Below are 21,309 nucleotides of genomic sequence, written 5' to 3'. Positions count from 1 at the left end.
TTATGTCATTAAGACCAGGTCTATTTTAATTTCCCTGAATAAACTAGATATAATGAGAGCACTCACAGGAGGGACCTTTTTTCCTCACAGTACATCAGTAGCTACTTTGATTCTCTATATTAAAATAAAGAGACTTTAAATGCTTTACCTGAAGAACAACAACTATCCAGGTTAGTCGGTTATATCCCTGAAAAAATCCATCCTTTGATACTAGTTCTCCATCATAAATGTATACACCCATTAATCCAAATATACTCCCAAAGAAACCTAAAAAAAAATGTCTATGTCATATGTCATTTAGTCTGGAGAGATATTTTTCCATTGACATTCCAAATAATTTTATACTTAACTTTTCCTTTTTGATAAAATTTGACTACTTTAAAAATTTTTTACTTGGATATTTATATAAACAAAAGTATACTTAGTATTATATTATGACTGTAAGACAAACACATGAAAATATAAAAAAGAACAGAGATTATCAACTTTGGAGCACTAAAAAAATATAATGCGTACCTTATATGACTATATGGCTGTCCCATTCAAATATCTGTAAAATGCTCACTTTGGGCATATTTCATTGTATCTTGTATCTTCCTATTGCTAGATCTAGATTTTCATATATTCAGATTCATACATGCAGATATAAAAGCTCAGGTATGTGGGATAGCATTTTTCCTTATTAATAAGTTTTGAAGTACAATAAGTAATATCCAAAAACACAGAGCTAAGAAATAGTCATAGGCAACATCAGAATCCGTCGTTACTGAAGTCTCTGTTAGGGAAAGTCAGCTCAGTGAGAGCAGACACTATATCTTATTCATTGTTGAATCCCTTACCTCTCCCACAGAGCTTATCACATTACCACTGTGTCTAAGAGATTTCCAAGAGCAATCCTAAACTATGAATAAAGAAACTGATGCCTACAGGGGCCACTTCTTCAGGGTAGTCTCTGGTAAGATATAGTCAAAGAGTGCAGGGTGAAGCAATTTTTATATTTTTTTTCGCTGAGGAAGATTCGCCCTGAGCTAACATCTATTGCCAATCTTCCTCTTTTTTTGCTGAGGAAGATTCACCCTAAGCTAACATCCATTGCCAATCTTTCTCCCTTTTTGTACATGAGCTGACGCAACAGCATGGCCACTGACAGATGAGTGGTGTAGGTCTGCACCTGGGAACCGAACCCAGGCCACCGAAGTGGAATGCGCTGAACTTAACCACTAGGCCCCTGGGGCTGGCCCACATGAAGCAATTTTTCTATAAAGCTGTAACTAATCAAAGTATTCCACAATGGAAAGGAACTGAAAGGTATATGAAATGTTCCTTCTAAAATTTTACTTATGCCAACTCTATCATTTTAATATATCTAAGTTCGAACATGAAAATAATACTAGCATAATACAAAATTACAAAAATAAACATTTCCAAGGGTATTAGTTTTTTTAATTATAAAAATAACAATTGATAGGGGCCGGCCCGGCGGAATAGCGGTTCGGAGCGCGTGCTACACTGTGGTGGCTCGGGGTTCACAGGTTTGGATCCCAGGTGTGCAGTGACACACCGCGTATCAAGCCGTGCTGTGGCGGCGTCCCATATAAAGTAACGGAAGAAGGGCACAGATGTTAGACCAGGGCCAATCTTCCTCGGCAAAAAGAGGAGGTTGGCGTCGGATGTTAGCTCAGGGCTGATCTTCCTCACAAAAAAAATAAAATAAAAAATAACACTTGAGGCCTGGCCCCGTGGCTTAGCAGTTAAGTGCACACACTCCACTACTGGTGGCCCAGGTTTGGATCCGGCCTCACACCGACACACTGCTTGTCCGGCCATGCTGAGGTGGCATTCCACATATAGCAACTAGAAGGATGTGCAACTATGACATACAACTATCTACTGGGGCTTTGGGGAGAAAAAGAGAAAAAAAAAAAAAAAAAGAAGAAGGAGGATTGGCAATAGATGTTAGCTCAGGGCCGGTCTTCCTCAGCCAAAAAAAAAACAAGAGGAGGATTGGCATGGATGTTAGCTCAGGGCTGATCTTCCTAACAACAACAACAAAAAAACACTTGATAATTACAAAAAAAAAGCATATAGTACAGAAGGGTACATACATGTCAGTATGTACAGATCGACTACATTCTTTCTATCAGTTGCATAATTTTCCATTGTATAGATAGTAATAACTATAATAATAATATGAAATACATACATAATACCACGTGCAATGAATTGTTCTAAGTGCTTTATGTATGTTAATTCACAATAACCCTATGAGGTAGCTACTTTTATGCCCATTTTATAGACGAAGAAACTGATGCACAGAGAGGATAAATAAACTTGCCCGAGCTCACACTGCTTGTTAGTGATGGACTCAGGATTTTAATCCAGGCAGAGTGGTTCTGGAGTCCATGATTTTAACCACTATACTATTTAATCATATTGATGATTTATTTAACTAGTCTTCTAAATGTTTTCAATTTTTTACAATTATAACCAATGCTGAAATGAATAACCTTGGACATTTATCTTTGTGCTCTTGTGCAAGTATATCTGTAGGATAAATTATTATCCAGACGTAGCATTTTTGCGTCAAAGTCTTTAATTACTTAAAATTTTGTTAAACATTCCCCAACTGAGATCCAATAAGGTTATACCAATCTATACTCCTTGCAACCATAGATAATAAGAGTTCCTGTTTCTCCACTCTCTGGCTAATGCTGGATCTTATCCATTTGCTAATCTTTGACAATTTGATGTTTGAAAAATGCTATTACATTGTTTTAATTTCTGTTTTTGTAATCTTGAGTTATCTATAACTTGCTTATGTATCCTTCTCAAAACTTGAGTCAGCTTACCATTAGATTGTGCTACGAGGTCAAACCAAACAATAAGAAATCCATGAAGTACCACAGAATCATGAATTCTGACCTTTCATTTTTATCTTATAATTCAAAAAAATTTGGGGCAACTCACACAAATCTTGAATATTTCTTTATTTTCTGATATTTGCATATTTATATAAATAGCTAATATTAGTGCTTACTATATGCAAGGTACTTTATTCTAAACACTTTAGATGCATTATTTCATTTAATCCTCATGGCAACATATGAAGCACTAAAATTAAGTACATTTTATAAGGAGGAAAAGGAAGCAGAGGAAGGTTAAGTAACGTCCCTAAGGCTACACAGGTGATGAGTGCTGAAATCAGGATTTGAGCCGTCTGACTACAAAACCAAGTGTTCTTAACCACTACGCTACAGATACACTCTTTCTGAAATGGTGAGTTATATTGTTTAATGATTTTCAAGCCTGTGAACATGCCTTCTAGACAAATTAAACAAAAAGAAGCTAATTTAACTTTGTCTTTCAAAATATTTACCTTGAAAGTTCTTAAAAAAGAAACTTGACACATTTCTATAAATTTTGCAGAGAAATTTAAATAAATCCTATGTGATAAAATGAAGGTTCAGTTTGTTTGTTATCACATTACTTGAAAATAGCTGGCAGGAGGGACTTGAATCAAATTTGGAAGGTTTTGGATGGTTTGACTTAAAATACAGGCCATTAGTTGTATGGAGAATTCACTGTGTAGGACCTAGAAGGGCCTGTTATGACTGCTATCAAGAGAGACATGGTATACCAATTAAGTTGACGTGGACACAAAAGAACAGTTTAAGGATGAGCTCCAAAGTCACAAGGACAGAGGCTTAAAATTGAATGTGTTGATTTGCCAATTGAGCTGCTTCTCACATCTTCCAAAATGAGTATATGACAGAAATACTAAATGCTGGAATCTTTGTATGAGGAATTAAATGTTAGAATACTGTACATAAATAGTTTAAATATTCGTTCAAAGGCAATCCCTCAATATGTGGGATTTTTTTCTTTTAAACTAGTTAGAAAAATGCTATAGTTAAAGCTAAAACATAACATCTTGAAATTAAAAGGTCTATTAAAATTTTAAAACTGAGAGGAAGGTTCATCATTTCAAACTTCCTCCATTTAAGTATATTTTTTCAGCTTTATTGAGGAATAATTGACAAATAAAATTTAAAGATATTTAAAATGTACACTGTGGTGATTTGATATGCAACATGGTGACTATGGTTGATCACACTGTATCATATCATTGAAATTTGCTAAGTATCTTAATTTCCTTTTCCAAGAGGAAAATACGTAAGTTACGTGCAACATCTTCCAGGGAAAAAACGAAGTAACCAAAGATAGTTACTAAGGGTCAAAATGGTGAAGACAGAAACAAGCTACATACACCCTTATGTCATAGACCTAAAATTCCATAATCTTGAATAAAAGGCATTTATTTAAAATAATTTAAAACAATTATTTAAAAGGCAAAAACCTTGTCAGATATTTGGATCAAGAGCAGATTTTATGAGAGACTTACTTATTTAAAGATATATAGAAACCTTAAAATATAATAATATAACCTTTAAAAAATAATATTAGAAAACATTTAAAACCTACCAAGTTGAATGTTCCTTATCCACACCGACTGTTTGGTTTCTTTTAAGATTTTCTCAAAGTAAACCCCAGCAAAGCCACTTGAAAAACATGCTGTGAGAACTGCCATGAGGCCTACAAACTGAGAGCCAGCTGAAAGTTCCTTAGAATCAAGCTCTTGAGAATCTGAGGGCCACTGATCAAAAAGAAAAACAAAATTGAAATTTAATTCCTATAATTTTACAAAGTGCATATTTACAGCCCACTCTTAGACCTTAAGATAAAAATGAAACCAATACCATTCTTGCGGATTGCAGAGGAGAGCGTTTGAAAGAAAACCTTAGAATCATTTTATTTTTTTTCCCACAGTGATATTACTGTTAGAATTTATAATGTCAAAAAATACCCTAAAACAGAGAAAGAGAATGAATAAATGCACAGATGCACAAAATAGCCTCTACAAGCAGTTCAGTTGTAAAAATCCAGAGTGTGAAGTGTTGGAGCAGCAAGAATGAGTCTGGATCTATTGGTTTATTATGGAAGATCCATATGGTATCATGCTAACCATTCTTGGTTTTGTCCTGTAGACACGTATTCCTGAAACTTCAGTTATTTGCCGTTATGGTTTTTGTGAAATCCATGTTCTACTTCAACTATTAATTACTTGATATTTTAATTTAAAATACCTCACTTTTAAAATTTTAATACCTATTTTAGCTTATCTTAAAGTAATATCTATGAAAATATGGGTTTGATATGGGTTTGTAATACCCACTGAAAATAACCATTAAAAATATTTATTCAAGATATATATGCCACACTCTGGGGAAAGTGATGGGAGCCTCTGGATGGCAGGAAATTGACATGATTGGATTTGTTTTTAGATAGACCACAGTGATGACTAAGTGGAGGCTGAATGGGGATGGGTAAGACTAAAGTGAAAAAAAATCAGGAGGCAAAAGATCACGTAAGAAACAAAGAAGCAGGGCCGGCCCATGGCGTAGCGGTTAAGTGCGCGCGCTCCGCTGCTGGCGGCCTGGGTTCGGATCCCCGGTGCGCAGTGATGCTCCACTAGTCAGGCCATGCTGTGGCGACGTCCCATATAAAGTGGAGGAAGATAGGCAAAGATGTTAGCCCAGGGCCAGTCTTAGCAAAAAAGAGGAGGATTGGCATGGATGTTAGCTCAGGGCTGATCTTCCTCACAAAAAAACAAACAAAAAAAATATAAAAAAAAAAAGAAACAAAGGCAGCATGAACTGGGGAAGTGATGTTAGAGACAGACAGACAAGGACAAAATCAAGAAGAATTAGAAAGGAGAATCAGTAAGGTCTTAGAGACTGATTGGATGTACAGGCAGAAGGAAGAGTCTAGGACAAATCCCAGGCTGAGTAAATAATGACTGGAAAAAATAGAAATAAGAACAGGATTGGTAGGGAAAAGGTAAAGTTTAGTTTTGGATATGCTGAGTTTACAAAGCCTATTGAACAACCAAGCAGAGATGTCCAACAGGCTTTTAGATATACAAATCTGAGACCACAGGTGATAACAAGAGCTGATGACACACACCAAGAAGCTATCAGTATATGTTTTAATAAAAACCTCCAGAATGGATGAAATCTCCAAAAATAAGGACATAATTTAAGAGAAATAACAAGCCTACCAGCAATCCCAATATCTAAAGGAAGTATCAAGGAAGAGGACCCCTAGGAAGGAAACCAATAAGGAATCACCAGGAAAGAATGGTATCAGGGAAGCTGATAGGCAATAAGGGAGTGATTACTCTCAAATGCTCCAGGTATCCAGTAAAAATCAGCTTTGTTTTACATGCAGTGTCTTATTTCCCTAACTAGATTGTTCTTTATGTCAGATAATTTGATTTTTATTTATTTATTTGTATCACTTACAGTCTCAATGTAGTATCTTGCTCAAAGGAAGCCATCAAAAAATATATCAGTTGTGAGAAGAAGCATTTATTTGCTTCAACAAATGATAGAACCATATTCTTCATGCACAATAAATAAGGTTTTGAAACTGTGATATAATGAAAGGTATACTTATCTTGAATAGTTACCTGTACAAAAGCAACTCCTGTCATCAAAATTACTAAGGAGAGCCACTGGTACACACCTAATTTTTTACTAAGCATAGACACAGAAAATAATGCCGTTGTAAGAATTTTCAACTGATATGTGACCTGAAAAAGAAAACAGCTAATATTATTAGTGTCTGTTTGTTTGTTTCTTAGAAGGACTGCTAAAAATGTATTTTCAGTACCTGATAAGTAGCTGCATCTAGATTTGACAGTGCCACATAGAGTAGATTATTCTGAAGAGTATATATCCCTGATGGAATAGCAAGTTTAAGCGTTTCCATAGGTTTATTAAGAATTTCATCGTGTAGTATTCGATTCAGTGCTCTTAGACTACATTCTAGAAAAAACATGAAATGGGCAAAATCAGTAATTAAATAACTCTGAATAAGTTACATACCTTCTTTCAAGCCTCAGCTTTCTCACCTGTAAAAAAGGAAATTCGGCTACATGTTAAGATACTTTTAGGCCTAAAATATACTTTTAATGATGCTAATATTTCAAATGTTAAATATAAGGTAGCATATTAAGAAGAGCATTATCCTTCTGTTCTTTCATCGAGAAATACAAATTGATTATATATATGTATTTATGATGAACAAAAACTCAAAGTATTAATTTTTCAACCCAGTATTCTTACTTTATCATAGCAACATTATAAAATCTTGTATTTTGTGCATTCCATTTTATCATCAGCCATTTGATGCCAATTAATAATTGTGAATTCTTTACATAAAATGAAGGTAAATCAGTTAGGGAGTGGGTTTGGCTACAAACAGAAAACCCCACCAACACTGGCTCAGTCCCATGGAGACTTGTCTCACATATCATGAGTCCAGGACCAAAACTGCTACAGCAGCTCAGTGATGACATCAAGGACCTAAGCTCTCTCTCTATATATAATGGCTTTTTACCTTCATGCTTTTCATCTATTGTCTACATGATTATTGCAATAAGGTCACCAAATGACTGCTGTACCTCTGGTTCTTCTCTTAGGCAGCAAGAAAGAAGAGGAGAAAACAGTGGCCTAGCAGGCATCTTCTTCGCTCACATTGACCAGGATTGTGGTGCATAGCTACCCCTTGCTGCAAGGGAGCTGGGAAATCAAGTCTCGTCTTTTATATCCTCCACATTAGAGACAAGAAAGGGAAAAAGGAATTGGAAATGGACTTTGAGCTAGCCAACCTACAGTATCAATCACAAAAAATGTCCAAAGAACTTTAAGTGATATATAAACTCCTAGAAAAAGGATAAATTCTAAGGAACCCTACCACTTTACCAACAATGACACTTTACCAATAATTTTCTTTCCTAACATAAAACTTGAAAACTTTGATTATGAAAACTTTTTTTAAATGAAAAAAACTTTAAAGATTGCTATATTATATTCATCTTTTCCTCACCCTAAAATAATAGTCAAAAAATTATGTAAGTAAAATAAAAATTACCAAAAGAGTTTTTCTTAGTTTTAGCAGGAAAAAAAATCTAAAATATTACTCATTTTTTTAAATTAAATTTTTAAATAATTAATGCTATCACATATTTTTCTCACCAGCAGTTTAGGGCAAGTCTTGTTCCACGTTCCTGCCAGTTCCTGGTATTGTTAGACTTTTTATTTTGGCCAATGTGAGGTAATGAAATTGAGTCTTGTGGTTTCAATTTGATTTCTCTGGTAATTAGCGAAGCTGAGCATCTTTTTATATATTTATTGGCCATTCAGGTTTCCTCTTCAGTAAATTGCCCATTTATATCTTCTGTCCTTTTCTATTGAGTTGCTTGTCTTTTTCTTATCGAGTTGTAGGAGTTCTTTGTACCTTCTGGATATTAATTATTGGTAGTTACATGTGATATAACTATATTCTCTTAGTTTGTGGCTTCTCTTCTCACTTGGTTTGATATACAGATGTTTTTCATTTTAATGTACATTTTCATTTAATGTAAAAAATTATCTATTTTTTTCCTTTACAGTTTATTTCTGTTTTTTGCATCTTGTTTGAAATCATTCATGGTACCAAAGACATAAAGTTTTACCTTTAATCCACCTGGAATTTATTTTTGTGCATGGTCTGTCTATCTGTGCTTTGGTTCACTGAAAGCTGGTTTTATAGCATCTCTCTACAATGCCAACTACTCAATGTCAAAGATACCTTTGGCTCCACAATGCTAAATGAGTGGATACTTCCATTCATCTAGACTTTAGCAGCAAAAACACTACTTTCTCAGCTTTCCTATTACATTTTCATAGTTTTTTTCCTATCTTGCTGGTAACTCCTTTGGTCTTCTTTTGCTTATCCCTCCTTCTCAATATGACCTCTACATGTTGGGAATGCTATAGTTTAGTCTTTGGCCTTCTTCTCTTTTCAGTATATACTAGATTATTTCATCCAATCCTTGACTTTAAAGTAATATATAAGCTGACAAATACTTGAGCTCCATATTGATCTTTTCTACTATTTGATATCTCAATTTGAATGCCTTACAGGCATCTCAAGTGTAACATGGACCAAAGAGAAGCCTTAATTTTCCCCCAAATCTTATCTTCCATATATCATTCATTGTACACCTATTCACCCAATAATTTAATCTAAAAACCTAGGAATTATTCCACAAACTGGATTCCTCCTGTTCCCTGACCTTCACACACCTAATCTACTAGCAAATCGTGTCAGTTGTAGCTCAAAAAAAAATCTCATAAATATCCTCCCTTCTCTAACAACATAGTTTAAGCCACCATCATCTTCTTGCCTGGACTAGTGCAAAAGCTTCCATACATGATTTCCAGCACCTATTCTTGTACCTCCTTCCCTGTCAATGCAGCTGTCATGTTGGCCTTTTCTAGTGCAAAACGGAGCATATTTTAAAGATTTAAATTATTTCCCTTTGCTTTTACAATGACATTCATAGCCTTCAAGGCTATCCTGCATTGTTTATTTTTACTGAATACTAATTCAGTCTCTCTTTGTTCCATTCTCCTCCCAGATCAATGTGCTCCAGCCACAATGGCCACCATGATAGTTTCAAAAGTATACCAAAGTTACAAACTACCCAATTCAAAAATGGGCAACAGACTTAAATAGACATTTCCCTAAAGATATACATATGGCTAATAAGCGCATGAAAAGATGCTCCACATCATTATTCATTAGGGAACTGCAAATCAAAATCACAATGAGATACTACTTCACACCTACTAGAATGGCCATAATTAAAAAAAACAAACAAACAGAAAATAACAAGTGTTAGTGAGGATGTGGATAAATTGGAACTCTTGTACATTGCTGGTGGAACACAAAATGGTGCAGTTGCTGTGGAAAACAGTTTGGCTGTTGTTCAAAAAGTTAAACATAGAATTACCATATGACCCAGCAATTCCGCTTTGAAGCAAATACTCAAAAGAAATGAAAGCAGGGACTTGAACACAGACTTGTACGTCTATCGCAGCATTAGTCATTGTTCATTACAGCATTATTCACAACAGCCAAAAGGTGGAAACAATTCAAGTGTCCATCAATACATGAATGGATAAAATGTTATACACACATACACACACAATGGAATATTATTTAGCCATAAAAAGGAATGAAGATTTGATACATGTTACAATATAGACAAACCTTGAAAACATTATGCTAAGTGAAACAAACCAGACATAAAAGGACAAACATTTTTGATTCTACTTAGATGAAATATCTAGAATAGGCCAATTCATAGCGAAAGTAGATTAGAGGTTTGCAGGGGATGGGGTAAAGGAGAATGGGGAGTTATTGCTTAATGGTTACAGTGTTTCTGTTTGGGGCATGAAAAGTTGTAGAAATAGACAGTGCTAATGGTTGTACAATATTGTGAATGTAATTAACTACTGAATTGTACACTTAAAAATGGTTCAAGTTACAAATTTTATGATATATGTATAACTACAACTTAAAAGAATTAATCATGTAATATACCAAAAAAATTGAATTGTACATTTTAAAGTCTGAATTGTATGGTACATGAATTATATCTCAATAACGCTGTTTTTTAAAAAAACTATATCAAATTACTCACTGCTGGACTAATCATATAGCAAATAAAATAAAAAGCCTTGACTTTAGTAAGAAATTATGACTCCTCTAAAAATTCTAATAGTCACAGAATTATAGAATTTACTTATTCTCAAATTATTATAAATGCAAAAAACTATGTTTCATATTTACAGGGTTAACCAGAAGATGTGAACCGTGATACAGATTAGACTAAAATGCCTTTATTACTAGATTAAAGCTGTCTTAATAAAATGAAAATTGAAATGTTCTTACCAAGGCATTAGATAATGCAATAGTGTTCAAATGTGTAGTTACCAATATATATTTACATATATATCATATGTGAATAACACTAAAACAATTAAATAAATTGCAATGACTTAAAAACAGAAAACCTAGATACCTACTGCTGTCTTTGTAGACTAATAAGATGCAGGCCATTATCTTCAAAAGTTCAGCAACAACCACTGCTGTAGAAGATAGATAACGAGGTCCCTCCTCTTTTAAAGTCCTAGAATAACGCATCGTTAGAACTAAACTGGTAGTCTGAAAGACCAAAATTCCCAAGGAAAGGTATTTTAAGTTGGCGGACATTGTTTTATTTTCATCTGCCTGAAAAACAAAATAAACAGGGCAAATAAACAAAATTAGAAAGTATAGAAACTAATATATAGGCATACCTCATTTTATTGCACTTCACAGACACACACAGATATTGCACTTTTTAGAAGACCCTCCACCAGTGAAAAGATTTTGCCTCGATGAAGGCTCAGATGACGGTTAGCATTTTTTAGCAAATAAGTATTTTTTAATTAAGGTATGTACATTTTTTTTTAGAAATAATGCTATTGCACACTTAATAGACTACAATATAGTGTAAACATAACTGCAGCCCTGTCGACCATTCCTGCCCCATACAAGGTGAATCTCGGCAAAGAGGCAGCACCTTTCATCCCTCCCCAGTGGCTATCCTCTAATACAGAAGATTTATATCAGAACCAAAGTCTCATAATATAACACTCAAAATGTCCAGGATATAATCCAAAATGAATATACTCATCCTACCAAAAAACAAGAAAAATCTCAACTAGGATGAATAAGGACAATCAATAACAACACAGAGTTGACACAGATGTTGGAATTATCGGACAAGAATTTTAAAAAAGTTACAACAAAAATGCATTGATGACAAGCAATTATAAACACTCCTGAAATAATTTTAAACTCACATAGTTGAAAACATAGTTCAGGAGTATGTACCCTCCACCCAGCTTCTGCCAATAATAAAAGTTGCAAAGTTCCTATATTTTCCCTAAAGTAATTCAGTATTAACTCTAAGAGACTCACTTTAAATCTGAAGATACAAATAGGTTAAAAAGTAAAAGGATAGGAAAAGATATGCCATGAGAAAAATAACTATGAGAAAATTGGAGGGGCTATATTAATATCAGGAAAAATAGATCACATAAGAATTATTTCTAGAATTAAAGAAGGATATTTCATAATGATAAAAGAGTCAATATATCAGGAAGATATACCCATTATACATGTATACATGCCTAATAACATAGCTTCAAAACACATAAAGAAAAAACTGACAGAACTAAAAAGAAAAACAGGTAAGTCCACAGTCACAATGTAAGATTTTAACCCACCTTTCTCAGTACTTGATAGAAACACACACGCACACTGAATTTAGAAGATCTGAACAACACTATCAACCACTATAACTCTGCAGACATGGAGATGCTCCACTAAGATTCTCCTTCAAGCAAAGACTTAATGCAATCTGTGGTCAGTTAACTGCCTCTCCATTCAAGTCACACATTTTGCCTCAAATTGATCTAAAGATTCAATGAAATCCCAAACAAAATCCTTGCAGGCTTTTTTGATAAAAATTGACAAGCTGATTTTACAATTTATATGGAAATACAAAGGACCTAGACAACCAAAACAATTTTGAAAAGGAAGAATAAAGTAGAAGGAGTTAAACTACTGAAATTCCAGACTTACTATAAAGCTCTAGTAATTAAAACTGGTATTGACATAAGGATAGAAGTATAAATCAATGGAACAGAATAAAGTCCAGAACAAGATCCATACATATTTAGTCAAATGATTTTGACAAAGATACCAAGAAGAAAGGATAGTCTTTTCAATAAATAATTTTGGAACAATGAAATACCTGTATTTTGTTTTTAAATGAACCTCTACCGTTATCTGCCTCATACCAAATATTAACTAGAAATGGATCACAGACCTGTCATAAAAGCTAAACTATAAATATTCAAGAAGAAAAACATAGGAGAAAATCATAGCCACAAAGATAAGCAAAGATTTCTTAGATAGGATACAAAAAACAAACCATAAAAGAAAAATATGCACAAACTGGACATCATGAAAATTAAAAACTACTCTTCCAAAGATACTGCAAAAATAATAAAAGGCAAACCATATCATGGGAGAAAATATTCTGAACACATATATCTGACAATGGCCTTGTATCCAGAATATATACAGAACTTTTAACAACAGAGCAAGTAAAGACAAACAACCCAATTTAAAATGGACAAAAGATCTGAATAGACATTTCACCAAAAAAGATATAATAAATGGCTAATAGGCACATGAAAAGATGTTTAACATCATTGACATTAGAGAAATACAAATTAAAACCACAACAAGATACCAATTTGGTTTTTTTTTTGTGAGGAAGATCAGCCCTGAGCTAACATCCATGCTAATCCTCCTCTTTTTGCTGAGGAAGACTGGCTCTGAGCTAACATCTATTGCCAATCCCCCTCCTCTTTTATCCCCAAAGCCCCAGTAGATAGTTACATGTCATAGTTGCACATTCTTCTAGTTGCTGTATGTGGGATGCGGCCTCAGCATGGCCGGAGAAGCGGTGCGTCGGTGCGCACCCAGGATCCGAACCCGGGCCGCCAGTAGTGGAGCACACACACTTAACCGCTAAGCCACGGGGCCGGCCCCAACAACATACCATTATAAACCTATTAGAATGGCTAAATTGTAAAAATTGATGCTACCAAGTGTTGGAGAGGATTTAAAGCAAATAAAACTCTGAACATTGCTAGTGGGAATGTAAAGTGGTACAACCACTTTGAAAAAGTTTGGTAGTTTATTAAAAAAAAACCAACCACATAATCTTCTCATATGACCTAGCAATTCCTTTCTTAGGCGTACTCAAGAGATTTGAAAACATATGTCTGTAACAATACTTGTATATGAATATTCAGAGGAGCTTTATTTGTAACAGCCAGAAATGGGAAATAAACCAAATGCCCATTAATAGGTGAATTACTAAACATATTGTGGTACATCCACACAATGGAATACAACTCAGCAATAAAAAGAAATGAAATACTGATACAAGCTAAAACATCAATGAATCCCAAAAACATACTAAGCAAAAACGTTTAGACAAAACAGTGTATACTATATAATACATTTATATGAAATTCTAGAACAGGCAAAACTGATCTGCAGTGACAGATGCAAATTTATAACTGCCTGTGGCCAGGGTTTGGAACTGGGGGTTGAGTGCAAAGGGATAGCAAGGAATTTTTTGCTGATGACAGAAATATTCTATATCTTGATTCTGTGGTGGTTATAAGATTATATTCATTTATCATAACTCACTGAACTATACATTTAAAATGGGTACATTTTATTATATGTAAATTACAACTCAATAAAGTTGATTAAAAAGAACTAAAGATTGAGGACATACTAAGTAGTAGCATTCCTCGCCAGCCTTTCCTCCTAGCTTTGGTTCTGGCTCTGATTTCTTTGGATTAATGTCAATGTCGTTCTGTTAGTTTGTTCTTCACCTCAACTCTCTATCTTTTCCATGATTACAACTTCCACCCTAAATTTTATTAATATGAACTCTGTTTATACTATATATGTTTAGAACTCTCACAACCAAGCCACCATTTATGGTTCTAGATATATGATCCTTTTTCTTTCTGCCCCATAAGTATTATAATATCATGTAATATATTCAAACAGATTCAACAACCAATATTTAGTGCCTACACTAGACACCATGGTTACAATATGGCCTATCCTTGAAGGCACAAAGCCTAGTTTATTAAATTTAGCAATTCCTATCTCCAATAGAATATGCCCCAAACACAAACAATGCAGCACTATGAATATAAGCATAAAATTTTCAATGGTGAAAAATACATTTAATGATTGGAAAAAAACTATCTTAAGCATTTCATTTGAATTCCAGAGAAAAAGTCTGAATAATATATATTTTTGTCACATAATTTATTAGAGAATCAAGCTTAGAAGAAAGAATACATAAACTTCTTTACCAACCATCTATCTTGCTTTTGTAAATCTGCATTAGCAAAAGAGTCCTAAGGTGAAATAAAATTACAGCATTTTAGAGGTGGAAGATGCTTTAGAAATCATCTAGTACAATCTCTTCATTTTAAAATGAACAGTGAACAGAGAAGTTAGATGACTTTTTCAAGGTTATATAACTACTAATTGGAAATATCAGGTTATATAGCTAAATATCAGGTTCCCCAGCTCCCACTACATGCTACTGTAGAATTCCAGAGGACATCCTTCTGGCCTTAACTCTGCATGGAAGGAGAGCAAGTTGCCAACAATCTACATTTGGCATAGGCATCTGATTCTCCTGGAAAACGTCAAACAATGATTTCAAATCTGTTCAAGAAAGTCTTTTGTTTATTCTGTACAATTAAGACCATAATGTACCTGTTATAACAGCAATGCTCTAATTTCTTTTCAAACGAAAATTTTAAAGTCAGATTCTAAGCTAGGATATACCATTTTTATAATTTTGCTTTTCCATTTCCAAGTATATACAGCATCAATATAAACATTCACCTTGATAATACAGTTCTCAATTATTAATACAGTTCTTAATACTCTTAGTCACTTACAATGTTTTTTTATTAAGTCTGTGAGATAAGAGAAAAAAATACATATTGGTCTCTGCCCCTGGCTCCTGACACAGGGGTCCTGAAACCCTTGTAATTTCCTGGGTGATAGGAGTGTCTTTTGTTCTAATGAGGCAACTTTGGGTGGGCTTCTGGATGGCTCTTGGATGAGGGCTGGTCACCAGAAAGCAAAAGCCATGATTAGAAGCTTGAGATTTTTCAGCCCCATCTTCCATTCTCTTGACAGGGGAGAAGGGCTGAAAATGGAGTTAATGATCATCATGCCTACCTGATGAAGCCTCCATAAAAATCCCAACAGTATGGGGTTCTGAGAGCTTCCAGGTTGGCAAACACATCCACACTGGGAAGGTGAAGCACCCCTACTCCACAGGCACAGAAGCTCTTGCACTGAGGACCCTTCCAGACCTTGCCTTACATATCTCTTCATCTGGCTGTTCCTCTATATCCTTTAATAAACTGGTAAATGTAAACTAGTGTTTCCCTGCATTCTTGAGCTGCTCTAGCAAATTAATGGAACCTGAGGAGAGGGTGGTCTCCAATTTACAGACAAGGTAGACAGAAGTTGTGGGTAAACTGGGGACCTACTACTTGCAATCAGCAACTGAAGTAGGGTGGGAGCAGTCTTGTGGGACTGAGCCCTTAACCTGTGGGGTCTGACGCTATCTCTAGGTAGACAGTGTCAGAATTGAGTTAAATTGTTAGGACATCCAACTGGTGTTGCAGAGAGTTTCTCGGTGTGGGGAAAAACCTCCACACATTTGGTGACCAGAGTGTCAGAAATGAAGTGTTCTGTGTGAGGAGTAAAGGAGATACACAGAAGAAAAGAACTGGGTTGTTTTTCTAGTCAAAAAGTAAAATATATGCAAACACATGATCATTTGTACTAGATCATTTGTAAAGAATTACAACTTAATTTCAACTCTGCCTAAGAGCAGAATAAACTCAAAATGAATGAAATCAAAACACTAGTATTTCTAAGACTATGCAAATACATAGTTTGGTTTTGGAGTACAATACAGGTAAAACTAAGTATTTTCACTTAATACAAACCATAAGTACATAGCAATTCCATATATTCGAAATCGACCAAAACAAACGTTATGTTCCACTTCTCTAATTTATAAAATTAACATTGTTTCTTCATTTACGTGTACAATATTTTCCCATTATAATTGAAAACAAACTTTAAACAATTTAACGTTTAAAATTTAATTTCAGTCCTATCTCTATTTTTTTCTCTTATCACCTAATTCCCCTTCTTTTATCCTTTCAGGTGTTGCCAATCCTCTGGTTCCAAGTTTATTCTTTGTTTCATAAAAATCTCCTATCTAAGAAACTTACATACCAATAACCAACAAGAAACAGAGCTAAGTTCTTTCACAAATGTAGCCTCATTCAGTTTACTGTCAAAACCCTCTTGAAGCAGTCAGCAAATTACTATCCATGTTCCTTTAAGGACCCTGGTTATTAAACTCCCCGAACTCACTTTGGGTTCAGCGAGGCTCTCAGATTTATAGCAGGGTTAGAAAAGTCAGGATGCTTGGATGCTCCACTTTCACCACAACAGCTAAGACCTGAAAAATGCACTCTGCCTGATTACTAGAGTAAATGACACTATTTCATTCTGATGGCTTTTCTTTGTTTTGGTTCTGTTGTTTTTGTTGTTTTTAATTAATTAATTAATTAATTTATTTATTTATTTGCTGAGGAAGATTCGCCCTGAGCTAACATCTGTGCCAATCTGTCTCTATTTTGTATGTGGGTCGCTGCCACAGCATGGCTAACGAGTGGTATAGGTCCACGACCAGAATCCAAACATGCAAACCTGGGCTGCTGAAATGGAATGTGCTGAACTTAACCACTACGCCATGAGGCCAGCCCCTCGGTTCCGTTTTTTTTAAAAAAAGCATTTATCATTTTATTCACTTTCACAAGTGGTATATTCTTGGTGAGAAAAATGTAGAAACTTTACAATTATATTAATAAGTAAAAATTTGAACCATAATCCCACCACCCAAAAACATCTAACGATATTTTGGTATAGATTCTGTCAACTTTTCTAATTTCAGCTTTTTGGAAATCCCTAAACCCCAGGACCTTAGCAGTAAAGGGAAAATAAAGTACCTAGACCATTTCGTATTCCTACCAATACGATTTCAACAACTTTTTGGGTTTCTTAGTTATATAGAAAATAAAGTCTTACAATCACAAAGTTCCACCATCTATTAAAAAATAACAGATCTTTCTTGAGGTAAAAAAGTGGATTTTAAAAATACAGTAAAGTACCAAGAATATAACAAACATCCACGATTCTAACACCCAGAACTAACAAGTGTCAATCTTGTTACATTTGCTTATGTTTCCTTTTGTAACAGAATAAAACGTTACAACTAAAGTCAAAATTTAAGTCCTATTCCTTCCCCCTCCCCAATAAGAACCTATTATCATGATTGGAGTATATATTTACAGTCCACTTTTTAAAATTTTATATACATATATAGATATACCCTTAAGCCATAAATATTTTAATATATATACATGGCATCAAACTGTATACATTATTCAGCATCTCCTTTACTTTATTCAGCATTGTTTTGCCATGTATGTTGATATATAAACCTAGTTCACTGCTTTTAACAACACCATAATGTTCCATCAAATGAGAAGACCTTTTATTTACCCCTTCTTCCACTGATGAACATTTAGGATACTTTCTTTTCCTTTTAAAGATTTAAATTTAAAAATTTAAAAATTTGCTTAAAATTTTTCAACAAGTAGCTCCTAAATATTATATAAGCTATGAATATTTCAAGCTATTTTTCTAAAATTTAATATTTTCTTATGATTTCTCAGGTATCTTCCAGTTCTGACACTAACACACACACACACAATCCTATTAATCTAATTTCAATTTTTTCATCTAAAAGTTTTGTCTGAATTTTTAAAATGTAAACTTTGAGTATATACATAGTAATACTAACATATATAATAATTAACTATTGTATAATTATTAATATATAATTATTGTTTTATAATAACATAATTGTAATCTTTGTGTATGTGTATGTACACTACAATCACACTGATTTGATACAGCAGTCACACTGCTGGTACTTCTAAAAGTCCTTTGCACAAGGAATATTTCAGGGTTTGGTTAGCCACTCTAATAGATCTTGCACTTGCTTTCCAATCACTATATTTCCTCTGAATTGTTAGATAACTTTGATATTTATAAAGTTGAGTTTTATTATTGTTAAAACCCTTCTCACCTCTTGGGAAAAAAATGTACAACAAAATTTCATTCATCTAATAAGCTCTATTCATTTGGATTTGATAAGTTTGGATGATGGCTTGGCAGAATTTACTTTTGCATTTTGTACAAAAAATATCAGTAAGCTTATTTAGAGTTCAAAGAGGTTCTCAGTAATTATTTAATAGTCTTAAGAAAAAAAGGTTTTTGAAACACTCTAGAAGGTATAATGTAAGGACATTTGATATGCTAATTATATGTCCCTCATTTTCATTAAAGTAGCTCTCAAAGATCCTTGTTTACAATGCCTTGTCAGCCAATTCTGAGTTACTTTACAGGCTTTAAATGTTTAAAAAATATACATTACCTAAGGTATACGTATTGCTATCATCTCTACCCTCAAATTAATCAGGATTAGTCAGAAATTAGTTGTTTAAACCATCATTAATTGCATTAGAATGTATTAACTAAGTTCTAAAATATTCAAAACACTATATACTAATAATTTCTATTCATCTTTTCAAACATAGATAGGTATCGAGGTAAATCTGAAATCAGTCTGACTACAGACTTATTTCAAAGAGCTTGCCAGTATATATGTATAATCTTTAGGTCTGTGTATGAAGCCCATCATTCTACTGAGACAGTAATATCTGTATTTTACTAATATGTCTCCAGCCACTAAAAGTCTTAAAAAACGAAATGTTTAGTCAATGTTTTAAAACTGTAATAAAATTTATATAGATTTTTAAAGACTATTAAGTACCTAAGAAATTCTGCAAATCAATTTTCCTTCTATTATAATAACAAAAGGCTAAATTTCTAACTTGCGGTTTTTAGAGTGACCTATATTTACATTTCTAAACACTAGTTCTGAAATATACTCCCTAAGTATAACATAATAATCTACTAGAGGTTAACAACATAATAGAGTACATATGAGAATACACAAGTGATAAAGTGCTATGCACATATAAGTTCACATTACACACTAATCAGAAACAGCTATGGGATGGGTATAACAATAATCTTTTAAGGTTTTTCCAAGTAAATGAACAGAAAAAGTAAATACATACAGAAACGCTGACCTCAGCTGCAATTTTTTGTCCATTATCTTCCATGATGCCAAAATTTTAAAACTGCTACCTGTAACTGTATGCTAAATAATGACAAATAAAATTCATCACAATTGGCTTTACTTCTGACACTGGCATTTATATATAACTTCTTTTCAAACTACCTCAGAAGTGGATATAGCATTCCCAAAAAGTAGCAACAATATGTTGTACTTGAAGTCCATAATAGTCCTGTGGAAAAATCCAAAAATTGTATTTTTTACAAAAGTGAAAGAAATATGAGTCGAAGGTAATTTGCACTATTGGTATTACCAATTTTGTTTCTATGATAGAAATAATAACTTCCACTAAATTAGTTCACTCTTAAGTGCTTAAGGAAAGCAAAATCCTGCTCAATAACGCTTTACAACTGACTCTTTGCCATCTGTGTTTCCTATTACATTCTAAGTTAAACAACTTTTCATTGTTTCTCCTTTCCTTTCTTTCTCAAGGTGTGTCTGTTTACACAACACCAGTATGTAAGTTTGAGTATTGTCAATTTTTAACTTGTTCTTTCACAGACTGCAGAATTCCACTTGTACATTCAGGTAGAATCAACAGTACTCAAATATCTTCAACTATACAAATATAAAACCTATTTGCATACTAATTTTTAGATTAAAAATTGTTCAGTATTATTGTACTCTTTATGTAAAGTTGATGATTGGGAAAACATAATGACCTAATAAGTAGAGCTGTAAGATCCCCTTCGAATGGGTGGTGCCATGTAAAAATGTACTCCTTCCCACCCTTCCAGTCTCCCACCCACGTGCTATTCTGCTCTACCACTTTTCTGTAAGTGGTCATTTCCCACCACTTACAGCTAAAGGCAGAAATTAAAGGTATTCTACAAAGAATAGAGTCGAGTGTAAAAGCCAGGTATGGTCCACAGGTACTAACCATTAGTAAAAGTTCAAGACTAAGGAGATTGGGGGCAGGAGTAAAACATAAAAGTATCACACAACTCTCCACAACCCACCATCAATATTTAGTATATACTTACAATGGTCAGGCACTGGGATGAGCATTGGGTACACAACAAAGAACAAAACAAATATAATCTGTTTCTTCATGGAGCTTATCCTCTATCACAGAAGACATATTATTCAAATAATTCAAGAAATAGTGTAAGTGTGTAAACTGCTATGACGTAGGGTGCAATAGGAAAATATCAGGGAAATTATGGTCCTTGTATTATACTATGTCAACTTGGTTAAACTCAAACACATTTCCCAAAATTCCCTTCTCTGTCTGGTGCCAAGGTAGAACTGGCTAAACGAAAATCTGCACGAGATTTGGAAGGCAGAAGTAAAGAAAGAGCCATTACTCTCCGAAGATTCTCAGGGTTAAATGTGGTGAAACAGAAACAGAGTGCCAGCAGGTTCCAGTTTATCCTCTCTTCCCTGGT

The 21,309-nt window shown here is 34.0% G+C and overlaps 1 protein-coding gene across 5 annotated transcripts in view; it reads right to left on the bottom strand.

Annotated features, from left to right (window-relative positions):
• SLC35A3 (solute carrier family 35 member A3) overlaps nucleotides 1-21,309 on the bottom strand; it is a 43,891-nt gene that overhangs the window by 10,205 nt on the left and 12,377 nt on the right. For 3 of the 5 annotated variants that reach the window (XM_058538620.1, XM_058538618.1, XM_058538621.1), the window contains exons 2-6: nucleotides 10,980-11,184; nucleotides 6,733-6,887; nucleotides 6,530-6,652; nucleotides 4,483-4,654; nucleotides 149-267 (exon numbers count right to left, since the gene is read on the bottom strand). In XM_058538620.1, coding sequence (XP_058394603.1) covers nucleotides 149-267; nucleotides 4,483-4,654; nucleotides 6,530-6,652; nucleotides 6,733-6,887; nucleotides 10,980-11,166 — 756 coding nt within the window. In that variant the 5' untranslated portion in view covers nucleotides 11,167-11,184. The remainder of the gene's footprint in view (nucleotides 1-148; nucleotides 268-4,482; nucleotides 4,655-6,529; nucleotides 6,653-6,732; nucleotides 6,888-10,979; nucleotides 11,185-21,309) is intronic. The other 2 variants (XM_058538622.1, XM_058538619.1) reach the window with 2 other exon arrangements.

Source organism: Diceros bicornis, chromosome 4 (assembly GCF_020826845.1).
Source record: "Diceros bicornis minor isolate mBicDic1 chromosome 4, mDicBic1.mat.cur, whole genome shotgun sequence".
NCBI lineage: Eukaryota > Metazoa > Chordata > Mammalia > Perissodactyla > Rhinocerotidae > Diceros > Diceros bicornis.
The sequence above is the reverse complement of the archived record's forward strand: the minus strand, read 5'-3'. Positions and strand labels throughout refer to the sequence as shown.